General features: G+C 45.6%; 1 protein-coding gene across 4 annotated transcripts in view; it reads right to left on the reverse strand.

Annotated features, from left to right (window-relative positions):
* The window catches only part of CEP164 (centrosomal protein 164), a 341,304-nt gene that overhangs the window by 83,728 nt on the left and 243,771 nt on the right, over nt 1–13,805 (reverse strand). For all 4 annotated transcript variants that reach the window (XM_085647440.1, XM_085647438.1, XM_085647439.1 and 1 more), the window contains 4 exons: nt 11,257–11,373; nt 10,843–10,965; nt 10,186–10,329; nt 9,530–9,613 (listed from right to left, as the gene is read on the reverse strand). In XM_085647440.1, the coding sequence (XP_085503566.1) occupies nt 9,530–9,613; nt 10,186–10,329; nt 10,843–10,965; nt 11,257–11,373 (468 nt within the window). The remainder of the gene's footprint in view (nt 1–9,529; nt 9,614–10,185; nt 10,330–10,842; nt 10,966–11,256; nt 11,374–13,805) is intronic.

The following is a 13,805-nucleotide window of genomic DNA, read 5'->3' on the forward strand; positions in this document are numbered from 1 at the left end:
CCTCCTTTTACGAGGAATTGTACACTTCGCGCTGGGCTGCACCCCTAGACTTTCTTTCAAGATATCACTCTTGGCTGGCTGGGGAACTCCCAGCGTGAATTTCTGGATGCGCATCTTGAAGGAAATGAGTTTCGAGAGGCAATCAAGAAGATGAAGTCAGGGAGGGCCCAGGGCTCTGATGGTCTGCCCGTGGACATTTACAAGGCCTACATGGAGCAGTTATTACCCATATTACGGGAGGTTTACGAGGAGGCTTTGGAGGCTCAGCTCCTTCCGGACACCATGAGGGAAGCGCTCATGGTCTCCCTCTTGAAACCTGGCAAGCCTGCTGACCGATGCGATTCGTACAGGCCTCTGTCCCTTATCAATACCGACGCAAAGATCCTCGCGAAGCTCCTAGCGAATCGGCTCAGTCTCCTGATGGAGAAACTGGTGTTACCTTGACCAGGCGGGTTTCATACCGGGCAGGGCGACCTCCCACAACCTACGCACCCTGTTCTCCATCATGCAAAACGTTGATCCCCAACTGGATCTCGTGGCGGTCTTTTTAAATGCCACGAAAGCCTTTGACTCGGTGGAGTGGGACTATCTGTTCACCACTCTTCAGAATATGGGACTTTCTGTTTGGTTTTTGGCCTGGATACGCCTGCTCTATAGTTCCCCCACTGCTAGTGTGAGAATAAATGGGCATATCTCCCCGTCCATTAGGCTCACGAGTGGCACCCGGCATGACTGCCCACTCTCGCCGCTTCTTTTTGCCACAGTAATGGAGCCACTAGCGGCGAAACTCAGGCAATATCATCAAGAGAAAACCCTTTGTTGCCTGCTACGTCCCATTTTGATTTCCTTATATGCGGATGACGTCACTCTCTATGTGAAGCATCCCCAACATAACCTTAATCCGCTGTTGCGGGAATTTGTGCGCTTCGGTGGTCTTTCAGGGATCACAATCAACTGGGCTAAATCCCAGATATTTCCGCTCACTGCGGCGCCATTTGACATTGACTACCCAATTGAATGGTGTACGGAGGAGGTGCGGTATTTGGGGGTGCAGATCACTAATGATCGCGAGGAGCTCTTACGTTGTAACTATGGTCGTGCACTGGGACATATTACGGGCTGCATTAACAGGTGGATATCCCTTCCCCTCACCATCGCGGGGCGTATATCGCTCATCAAAATGATTATCCTCCCTAAGTTTTTATACTTATTCTTAAACATACCATTGTATCCTGGCAAACCCTTTTTTAAGATGCTTCGGAACTCATTCGACTAGTATGGGGGGGCAAACAGCCACGTCTGCAGTGGGATATCCTTACTCGTCCTTACTCGCAGGGAGGATTCAATGTACCTAACTTCGAACTCTTCTATCTGTGTGCTCAGGCGCATTATTGGTTCCATCCCCCCCGGAACATGCCTCAGGTGGCTACGGAGCACTGGCTGACACATCCCCTTCCACTGGACGGGTTCCTCCTGTCTTGCCCTGCGGGCCGCCCGGACGGGCTATCTTCAGTAGATTGCACTGTCAGAGCCTTGCAACGTCTCTCCCACTTACTCATGGCGCCGATGCTCTACTCCCCATTGCTGCCTCTCACGTATCATCCCAATGCCCCTACTTCAAGAGGGAATTTTCTCTCAGACTAAGACTAAGCTTGGCATTACTTGCTGGGGAGACCTTTATTTGAACGGCAGATTCAAGACCATGGCGCATCTCTTTCAAAAGGTCCCGCCCTCCCCTATGGATGTCTTTCTCTATGTGCGTTTGCGACAGGGCATTAGGGAACACACACCATCATACCCACAGGAGCCTCCCACGGTCGCTCCGCTTCACCACTTACTGCATGCACCGGAGGCCTCACACCTTGTATCCACCCTATACCATAGCCTCTACACGGATATGGAATATGCTCCGTGCCCGGCACATGCCAAATGGTGCGCTGACCTGGGACATGACATTACTGACTTGCAGTGGGTCTACTGCTGCAAACAGACTGAGCTCGGGACCTCAAATAGCCGGTTGCGCACCACCCACTACAAATTTCTCCATCAAATGTATTATACACCCATCTGCTTATATCGTTATGGGCTGCGGGACAGCGCACGATGTGATCGGTGCAGATCAGATAATGCAGACTTTATACATTTGTCCTGGGATTGTGGGGAAGTGCACACATATTGGCAACAGGTTTTTGATGCTTTGGAGCTCATGTTGCCCCCGACGCTTCAGAGATCCCCCTTACTTGCACTGCTGGGTTACACTGCTGAGCTGCCTGCGACACACTGTAAATTCATCACTGTTAGTAAGCTGTTAGCCAGACGCAGGGTAGCTTGTATATGGGGTAGGGGCAGGATACCTAAGTTTAAGGATTGGCTCAGTGACATGATCCTTTGGCAGGAGCAGCTGACCACCTATGTGGATCTCCTCCCTGCGTCCGCCAGACCCCGTGACATATGGGCTTCCCTCACCTCGTACCTCTTTGAACACCCCGTCAGACCCGCTATTGCTTAGCACCCACTCTACTCATCGCCTTATACAGTTATTTCCGGATGTACTCCCTGTACGCTTTCGTGGGACACCCTGCCGGGTGGGGGGTTATGCCTGCTTTTTACCCTTCAGCGAATGGGTACAGTTGGATCATAGATCTGTATCCGCGCATTGGTGCCGACGCCGGCACTTGCATTGGTTTCCACTGAACTTTGGACAGTATACCTCCACGACCTTACTAATTTTGTGTATGCGATTGGACCCCTTGTACCATGTGGATTGTGCCCAGACGGTATTATATGTACTGGAACCCTTCAACAAAAAATTTAGAAAAAGAATAGCCTTCACTTCAGCTTTTTTTATCCTTGTGTAGGTGTTCTAGATATGGTCCGATATCTGACCACATTTGACTGTTGTATCTGGTAAGTACTGCCAAGTCTTTGGATGCTCTAATGGAGATGGCTTCTGTAGCAATAAAACATTTGCTTATTTTGTCCAATCTTCTTCCTTCTTCATCAGGTAGTTCTGAACATGGTAAAGTCGGGTTTCTGGAGCATCTTTGTGCGGCTTGCATGATTATGGAGTCTGCACGGTGGTAATCAATTAAATATGGAGGTGTCTTTTCTGGGGCCTTGTATTTCTTATCTTGGGTCTGGATGGAGGTAACAAATTTAATACTGAGATGTCTCTTCTGATGCCTAATATTTCTTATTGAATCTTGGTATTACATCTGAAACTGTGGCTGGTGTTTTTATGACCTTTAATCCTTGGACCAAATATGGCCAATGATTTTTACAGTTTTCTCCGCAGGTTCCTTGAAATCATAAAGGAAGAAGCTATTCTCCTTCACAGACACCACCAACTCAAATCTATTTGACGTTCTTTTAATTAAATTATGAAAAAAACTGACATCTAATGGTGGGAAGTCAACTGAGGAGTGGCAACACTGGCAACAGGTTTGACATAGTTGTCCCATTCTGGGCCAGAATACTGAGGAATATTCACCAACTGTCTCTCTTCTTGGTCATCATATGTATTCGGACCCTGGGGTGGAACAGGCTGAGGCGCCAAAACTGAATTATGTGATGAACGGGTTCTTGGACTTTGCCTAGGTGGTAAATGTCACTTAAGTGCAAGGGGCTGCAGCCTTTATTTGTGGTTTGGAACCGGATTGAGTTGATGGCTTTGAAGGTTGTTCCTTAGGATTAGATGGAGTTGATTCTGGAAATCACCAGAAATAATCAGCAAGTATAAAATGTGTAGGTCCTTGACCAAGGTTTTAGGCACCAGTATCGTCTCCATATGTGACGTTTGCACTGTTTGATTATGTGTGTCAAATCCTACTGCCACCAAATAATCATCATGAACATCATGCTACTCTTTTTTCTCAGTATTTCTTTATTAAATTTTAACAACTACATACTGTATATTCACCGTACTTTTTTGCATGTGTCTCTACATACATACATACAATGAATGATCACAGTTACATTAGGTCATCAAGCTACTCTTAGCGTTGATATGAGCCTTGAGTGTTCAAATTCTCTCTGTGACCCTGATCTGTGGAAAACATAGTTGCCACCTCCTTATATCTTTCTTCCGGGTCTTCCGGGTGGCGCTGGGGCCGGAGCCGGCAGCGCTGGACCTTGTGGCGCCGGGGCCGAAGCCAACGGCACAGGATCCCGGGCGCCGAAGCTGGATCCACCGGCGGCCCCACAGGATCCGGACACGGGACCACGGGGCCCAAAGGCGCGCCGGCGGGAGCCCGAGGCCTAAAGAGGCGGTCCATGGTAGCAAGAAATTCTTGCACCTGTTCGGGAGTTGCCAACGGACCCGGGTAAGGTGGGTAGGCCGCGGGACTCCCAGGCTCCAAAGGAGCCACAGAGGCAGAACCACTGTCCCCCTCATCCGCATCCGAAGACCGAAGGGGGGACGTCGGAGAGCGAACTCGCTTCTTCGACTTCTTTTTGTGTCGTCTCTTACCCGAATCCGAGGGCGAAGACTTGGAGCCCGAGGAGCGACGACAGCGGTCCCGTGAGCATTCCCAGGAACGTTCCCTGGACCTGGAACGGCACTGGGACGAGTGCCGGACCTCCAGCAGCTTCCGGCGCCGCTCCCGCAAGTCCTTCGGGCCATGGTCAGTCTCCAGGCAGTAGAGGCAAACATCGTGGGGTCGGCCACCAACATATTGCGACGGCAGGCCCCACTAGACTTAAATCCAGGCATCCCTATGTGCACCAAGGAGAAAGGGAGACAAAAAGTCTCAAAAAGGGTAGTCAAAAAGTGACTAAGGTATGTGCTCTAACCGGATCTGCGCTTGCTGGCACGGAAAAAGAAAGAACTGACGTGAGCGCGCATGGGTGGAGCCTAAGTAGTCTCCGTGACGTCATCTCACCGCTTACGACACCAGCGACAGACGCGGAGCCGCACAACGCCACCTACTGACGAGCAGGGGTACTGCTATCAAAACTTTCCGGATCCAGTCTGATGCCTGGGGATATTCGAAGGTAAGGAATCTATCACTAACGTGTCTCTTTCAGATAAAAGTCTATAAGTGGAAGGGAACATGGAGTTAACCTTTGATCCATTCTTTTTCTAAAAGCAAATATACCCTTCTTTTTTAAGTTGAAGCCTACCAAACAATACTGCTGTCTGGTAACTAAAGACTTCTTGGGAGCATTCTGAAAGCTAACTTAAGAAGGAATCCGCCCATTGCTTACCCTTGGCTATGTGGTTTGCAACTCACATTTGCTTGCATTCTATCTGCTGGCTTTATTTGTTTCAGGCTGTCCAGCAAGTGTTTGTCTCTCCTATAGAGCATAACCTCCTTACTGTCTTCTTCCATGAGTACTCACTTTCTGTAAACAGGTCTTTATATTTTGTTCTTGTGACGTTTGCTGTGTTTTTAAAGACAAATGTCTAATGTTAGGCTCTGTCTTCCGAGGGAGCATGGTGTTTACTTTTCCTTCCCTGACTTCAAAGTGAGAGGATTTATCTGGGTGTGTGAAAGGAACACCTTTTTTCTAGCACACAACAAAATGTAAATGTCTATAGATGAATTGTGCAAATATATCAATTAGGAAAGCACAAATGTAGAAAATGCTTTGCAGTGTGCTGGAGACAAATACTTGAATACGATCCAAACAAATGAATACACTAGGTGATGCCATTTCTACAAATTATTTTTGGTGCGCTGTATACTTTTATCTGTAAAACTGTTTGTGTCTGTTGAAATATAATAGTTATTTCAATTGAAAATGTGTTGTCTGTAATGGCAGTGCACTACCACACCATGCATACTCCGCTCTACACTACTTAACTCCATTTGATTGCACTCCATTCCACTCCACTGTATGACACTCTGCTCTAATTCACTCTATGCCGCTCCGCTCTTCGCTCCTCTACGGCATTCCCCTTTACGACATTCTACACCACTTCACTCAAGGCCACTCTGCTACTCTCTACCCCACTCAACACTACACAGCATTCCATTCGACGCAAATCCACTTTACCCTATGCCACTCTACAACGCTCCACTCTATGTCACTCTCTAGGTGACTCCGTTCTACTGCACAACACTTTACTCCACTTCACCCTACAACACTTTACTCTGCTCTACGCCCCTTCACGACACTTTTCTCCACTCCATGCCCCTCCAAACTATGACTCTCCATGCCACTCTACGCCATTGTACTCCACTCTACACTTTACTCCACTGTAGACTATGCCACTCCATTCTACTCTACAACACACACTCCTCTCTACTCTACACCCCTCTACACTACCCCACTCTAAGACTCTACCCCACTCTAACACTTTACTCCACTCTACGACACACCACTCTAAGATACACACCACTCAAAAACACACACCACTCACACAACATTCCACTGAAAGACAAAACATTCCACTGAAAGACCCTTCAATCTAAAACACACTATTCTATGTCACTTTATGACACTCTACTCCACTCTAAACCCCACTTTATGACACTCTACTCCACTCTAAACCCCACTTTGACACTCTACTCCACTCTAAACCCCACTTTATGACACTCTACTCCACTCTAAACCCCACTTTAGGACACTGTATGCCACTCCACTCCACTCCACTCTATGCCACTTAACTAAAGGCCATTCTACCCCACTCTATGCCACTGCAGGACTCTAGGACACTCCACTTCACTCCGCTCTATGACACTTTACTCTGCTTTAAGCCCCTCCACTCCACTCAAGGCTATGCCATTCCACTCTACTATACTTCACTCCACAACACTCTAGCCCACTCTATGCCCCTCCACTCTACAACACTTTACGCCAATCTGTGCCCCTCCTCTCTGTGCTACCACCCTACACACCACTATCCGCCACTCTACTCTATGACACTCACTGCACACTATAACACTTTACTCCATGACCCTCCACGCGCCTCCACTCTGTGACTCACTACTCCACTCTATTCTATCCCATCCCACTTTACAACACTCCATGGCCCTCCACTCTACTCCATGGCACTCCACTCTACTCCATGGCACTCCACTCAGTGACACTTCGCTCTACTCTAATCCATGAGACTCCGCTCCACTCTATTAAAGGACTCCCCACTCTACCACACTCAACTTCAGAAAATACTCCTTTCCACTCTACTCCACAACACTAGCCTCCACTCATTGCCACTTCATGACACACTATGCCACTCAACTCAACGAAACAACACTTCACTCCACTCCACTTCACTCTCTTCTACGGCACTATCGTTCAGCCATGCTGAACAGCAGACACTGGTATACAATATGGCTTAAACACACTGGCAAAGGCACAAGCTCATTCATAGTCAAAACCTATTGGCTTTGCCATTGCTTGTCCATCAACCTACTGTCCAGTGTGCTGGACAAAAAAGCCCAGGTCTCTTCTGCCAAAAAATCCTGATTTTTATATTTTGTTACACACAGTGCTGTGGCTCATTCTTTGGAGGGTGCAGAACATCAATGTGAGTAAATGCCGTCAGGGATTTTGACCTATCCCCCCAATATCTCTCTTCAGTGTTTGTATATTACATGTGTTGCAAATTAACTCCTTTTTTGGTTCCACCCGTACATTTTTCATTCTTTTTTAGACTCACCTGCTGGTAATCTTGAACTCTAACAATGGGACACTGTTATCCAGTGCACATGCGCTGACCCCTAAAACGCATGTTGAAATTGGCTTAAAAACCCACTGGGTACATCTAACTTTCCTAGAAGGCACAGTATACTTTACAGAAATACACCCCTGACATGGGAAGTTAAATGCTGCACCGATTGTACCACTCACTATAGTGGCAGTGGAAACATGGCCTCAGGCCTACCCTGTGTAGCCCGACAGCAGTACCTTGAACCCTATTGCCCAGACTTGTCATAATTATCTGTCGGGCAGGCATGAAAACCTGACTTTAAATATTAAATAGGTCACCCCTAAGCCACCCTTGCTGCCCACAAGGTAGGGTATATAATATTTAAGAGCAGGGCATATGTGAAATGAGAAAAGGCATGTTTCTCCAGAAACTGAACCCAAAATGACATTGTCACTAGTCGGATTTTTAACTGGTACATAGTAAAAGTCAAAGAACGGATTATACACTTTTAATCTACAATGTTGGACCTATACCAGCTATGGGCTCCCTTCAGAGACTTTTTTTATTTAATAACTATCCACTCTAATGGTACAATTTGTATTTACTAAATACATTGGAAATGTAACTGTTAGAAAGTTCACTTTACTTTGCCTGCAGCTGCTGAAGGCTAATTTGTATTAGATATCTAGCAGCCGCACAGGCTGTGCTTGGCCTGAATTAGGTGGGAAAGCTGCCCCAAGAGAAGGGAGAATGACCTGAGAGGGAGGAGGTGTTTTCTTCCCCTGGCAGGAAGACCATTAGGATGGGCCCAGGAACGTAGTTTACTCCAAAGGAGCCTTCCTTGTCACAAGTAACTGTTGGGTGACACTTAGAAATGCCCCAGCTTTTGTTCCCCTAGCCAGTCTAGCCCCAAACCCAGTGGGACAAAAGATACCCCCAGAACCAGTTGTGATTGACCACAGAGAAGGGGGGACTGCTCATTACCCCAACTAAACCTGTGGGTGGGCACACTGGAAGAAGGTTTACCCTATCTTGGATTTTGAGAGTGAGGGGCACTGTGGGGTTGTTTGCAGTGGGGCAATCAGGATCTGCTGTAAAGGTAGGTCAGTTGCCCCATAGAACATTTTTCCCATTGGTTAAAAAGTGACCAGGAGTCATTCCTTCCCACTAAGTGGTGCCAGGCATAAATGTGTCACTACAAGGCACCTCCTCAGAACACTTACTGCACCTGCAGAAGATCAGAAACGTACTGGACCTGCTGTCTGTGACCTGAGAGGAGCCCTGAAGGACTGGAACTGCTCCGTTTTGTACCCAAGACAAAGAAGTTCACTCCAATAGTCAGCTGGTTGGCCCGTGTGGCTACAGGGACACAACAAGGCAAGGTGCAAGAAGCCTTTTCCTGGAAATGCCTAGCTGACTAGTTGCAACTGAATCAGGACTGGGATTTGCTGTTGGCCTCTAACTGACACCCTGAGAGTCTCTAAGTGCCTTTCTCTAAGGTCCTGCCGTCTTTAGAAGGGTACTTATCTAGTTATCTTGGAACCAGAAATAAATGGGAAAACTCTGTAAATCTTTTCATCCAGATCATCAGGGGGTCTGTGGGAAAAATATCCGAACAGTTGTTCCATGGTGTCAGATTGAATTTCAGATTAATCCCGGTCAAGGATCCAGCCAACTCTGAAAAAACTACCAAGTTACATTCTGCGTTGCGAATTAGAACATTTTCAGCAATAAATCTCTAAAGATCCAGTGGGATCAACCTGCTTAAAGTATCCAACCTTTGGTTTCCCACTGGCAGCAACTATTCAGCAACAAGGCTATCATGAAGTAACCAACCCTCAAAATATATCAGCCAGAAAGATTCCAGTAAAATTACCTTTGCAGTGCAATACTAGCGCACACAGTGCCTAATTCAGAGAACTAATCATTCACCTTGCTATTCAGCTGAGTGCTTTTCATCTTCAGTTCCTTGCTTCTTAACTCCAGCTGCTCATCCAAATCCTGTATTTTTCTTTCCTGTGAGAAAGTTTGGTGAACATAAGAAATGCAGGATTTACGTATGGCGGTGCACCAGACTCCGGCAGAGTTGACAGAGATAATATTTTCATCTAGTTGGTTAGGAAAAGGAAGAGTGGGTGAAGGGCTTCTATTTCATGGCCAAAAAGGAAATTACATTACTAGGCAATGATGGCTACCATATGGCACAGGATTCCTATGAGTGGTGGGAGCTCCCACAATCTTGCACCTGTGACGAACAGTCTTCCCCCCCAAAAGGAAGCCAAATATGCAGACACGAGTGCCCCACTACTCTACCAAGATGAAAAACCACCCCCTGAGCTGAAAGCCTATTCCTGTGTGAGTAGAGTCCCACATCATCGACTCAATAGAAAATCTGATTCTTTTCCGCTCTTTTACCAAGAACACCCTCCCTCTGGACCGATGGTTAGAGTACCCATGCTTAGCCAGAGAATAGCACTGTCCTCACCCATGGACATAGAATCTCCCCTATAAGGAAAGACCAGTACTACCCAGCAAGTTGACAGGACCCATCCCCTTGGTTATCATCGATGAACAATGGCCCTCAGTACCTTTTCCTGGTAGTTCCGTCGGACCTCCTCCAGGCGCCCCTCTAGGTCCTGCCTTAGTGTTACCAGCTCACGCTCGTGGTTACTTGTCAAGCGCTCCCATTCGCCCTGTCGCTTCTCCAACATCCTCGCCCTCTCCTTTCTTTCCTGCAGGAGCAAACCTAGCAGTCAAAAGATCAGACACACCTCCAACAAGTGATCACAAGAAGGCAAGCACCGAGAGGGAACTCATTCAATGAGGTTAGATATCTATGCCCTGTCAGGCACAGTTAACTTATTGTCATTGGGTTAATCAGCATGGTCATTGCACTGTATCCTAACTGCGCCCATTGGAATACGTCCTAATGGTAAGCCAATCATAATGCATTCACTAAATTAGGCCATCACTTATATGGTGGAAGAAAGTCCATTCTACCAGCATGCTCATCAAAGCGGAACGTGCCAGTGTGCTATGGAACCTAGCCTAAAGCTGGGCAACAAACAGGCTGTCAGCATGGTAAATGTAGCACCATCCCATCATAAGGATGTGATGCGACAATGCAATATTCTTTTAAAGCACTTCTGAGCACAGAGAGGGACATTTTCATACCAATATTTGTTCAACATTGTAGTTGAAGGTGCCATATGCATAAAGTAAAGGCCATTTTTAAACAGGTTTACCTCTTCTTCATACTGGTCTCGGCACCGCTGCAGAGCATGATTGTGCTCTTCCTTCAGTCTACTTAACCGCCTCTCATGCTCCTCCTCCACCTCTTTACGTTTCTCCTGCAACAGCTCACTCATCTGCAAGAAGGGACAGAAGTTACAAGTTAGGGAGAGGAAGCATTGCCAAGGTTTTGGAGTCTTCAAAGTCTATCGCAGAAGAATACAGTCACCAGTGGTGGGCGCTTGCCATGACTGAAATATATGAATGGATCACTCGTGGGTGCCAGAGTGGTGTAGACTATCCTGTTACCCCTCCCCTCATCCCCTCCCCACCACTACAAGTGACCTCCATCCACACTCACTGGACAGCTCAGTGGTTTATCAGCTCCAACCTTCACTCTGAGATATCTGCTGATATATAACACTTACATCTCGCTCATAGTCTGACAAATGCTGCATTTTCTTCTGAACCAGATGCACAGACTCTGGTGTTGGCTCTTCCACATGCTTGGATTCTGAAATCTGCTTCTGCAGGTTGGATGTTACCTGCAATAGAGAAGCTGTCAGATGGAAGGAGTAATAGATACACAGAGAAGCACTAAAAGGAATGAACAAAGTGAATAGCTAGCAAAAGGGAGAGAATGAATCAGAAGCAGGAACAAGACAGAAGATATTTGAGGTAGTAACTGACAATCCTTCATCGCTGCAATGTAAATATAGTTCCATCAAACTGAGTAAAAGAAATATCTGCTATACTCAGCGAAAAATGTTATAGCAGAAACTAGTTTAAGATTTGGTTAGTGTTTGGTTTTTGGTTGCGCTGTTTTTACATTTTTGCACTAGTGCAGTGTTCATTTGAAATCTCTTTCCTTTATTTGCTTTTCATTTTAGATATTCCTCCTGTTTTTCTATGTATACTTTGCTCTATCTAGTGATGATCGCTTATGTTGTAAATATTTCCGACCTTCTGCTTACTGCTTTTCTTTCTCACTTCTCCTCCCATCCAGAATTCTTCTTGGTCAGTGATCATCACTCTTGCTTCCTCCCTTTCCTGGTCTATTTCTTGGGTGGAGGCCATCTCAAGTTTAGTAACTCGTGATAATCTTACAGGTCGAATTTTATTGCTAACCTTCTGAGCAAATGTGGGTGTGTGTGGAGGGAGGATACCTTTTTCTTCAACGAAAGTTTGTCAAAGGCATGCTAAAGAGAAGTTCCACTGTGCCTGCAAGCCCTTGGTGGAAGCCACAATTGCTCTCGGATTTGTACTCCAGTGTCTTCAAATGAGGTCTACGACTGATACAAGATACTCATAGTATCTCCCCACGAAAAGCAACATACTTTACCAAAAAATAAAATGTGCCTTTTAAAATCCCTGAATATTGTTGCTGTCCTTCACAATGTAAACATTCTATAACTCCGTATTCCCCATTGCTAATTATTTGACAGCAGCGTTAATTAACGCAAACTCACTTCCAAAGCACACTACTGATATTACAATCTCTTTGTAAAGCTAGGTTTAGATATTTTATTTGTTACAGAAACTTAGATAAAAGAATAGTCAGAGTCTTCACTTACTGATGACACCCCATTACATCTTTTGTACGCAACTCTGGTCAACTGGATGATAAAAGCAATAAAGGTGAAGCGATCTACTATTGAATTTCATTCAAAAATGTCAACTGTGCAACGCATGAGGAAAGTCATATTATGGATCAGATTATTGCCCAGGGGCTTAACAATGTCCAATAATATCACTCCTTCTGGGTGGTCTGACCATCATCTGATTTCATCATTCCTTTTTATATAAACTGGCCACAGTTCTATTAATAACTAAATCCACACAGAACTGGTGAAAGACTTCCCTTGACTAAGTTTTAGAGGACGCATTTAAAAAGGTCTTTTCCAAACATGATGTCACTGAAAAATATCTGTGAAAAGAAATTCTGCCACCCTAGACAATTTATTTCCTCCTGCAGGGAAGCAGCTTTGAAAAAAAAATAGTCAACAACCAGATTTGACAAGGCCCAACACCCATTTAAAAAGGAAACCAAAAAGGTCTGAATGTCCATGTGGAGAGACAGACATGACTACAGCTCTACATATAAATCAGAATATAAAAATAATTATCAAAATATAAATATTTTTAAATCAAGACTACCAGGCACAGCTCTTGCTTTAATATAATTGTCCTTGCTGACATCATGAATGAAAGTTTCACCTATGTCACATTCGCTAACTTGGACAACTATTTGACAGTTTTGTAATGATCTAGTAACCTATTTTGTCTCTACCATTGATAAAAAAAAAATCAAAGAAATTATCTTGAAAACCTTTTGTCAATGAAACGACAGATCTTAAGTATATTGATAGTGCTCTTAACCTCTAAAGCTTTCAGGTACACACCGGTTGATGTTACAGTACAACCCTGGCTCTTTTACTGACCTGAGTGTTGGCACCACCCCTCAGAGAGATCCTTAATGCTTCTCACAAGACTGGAGCAATGCTAGATCTGCACAAGATGGATGGGTATTAAGTAGATCCACTATGCTTAAGCAGAAGCCTGGATCCACTAGATAACGCCAGTCTTATCCCGATTATTCTTTTGCCAACAGTGATCAAACTTCTGAAAGTGTACATGGCCAAAGTTGTCAGTTCCTCTGTCAGGAAGCACTACATTTTGGACAGTGCTCAAGCGTTCACTCCCATTTAGTAAAGCGTCCATGACCTCTGCAGCCTGGAATGAACTTTGAATGGCTGCAGATGTCACAGTGTCCATGCACTGATTTTATCACATCAGTCAGATACTCTGACACTGTCAAGCATAAACTATTAATCAATGAACTATACAGGTACTGTGTTAAAATGGTTTCATTCGTATTTGAGCGATTGGGTATACAAAGCAGTGCTTAATTTGAGCCAGTGGTTTCCAGTGCTCAGCACCAGCACCTTATTATCAACACTGGCGCTTATGACAGCCT

The sequence above is a fragment of the Triturus cristatus genome, chromosome 3_2, assembly GCF_964204655.1.
Source record: "Triturus cristatus chromosome 3_2, aTriCri1.1, whole genome shotgun sequence".
Taxonomy (NCBI): Eukaryota; Metazoa; Chordata; class Amphibia; order Caudata; family Salamandridae; genus Triturus; species Triturus cristatus.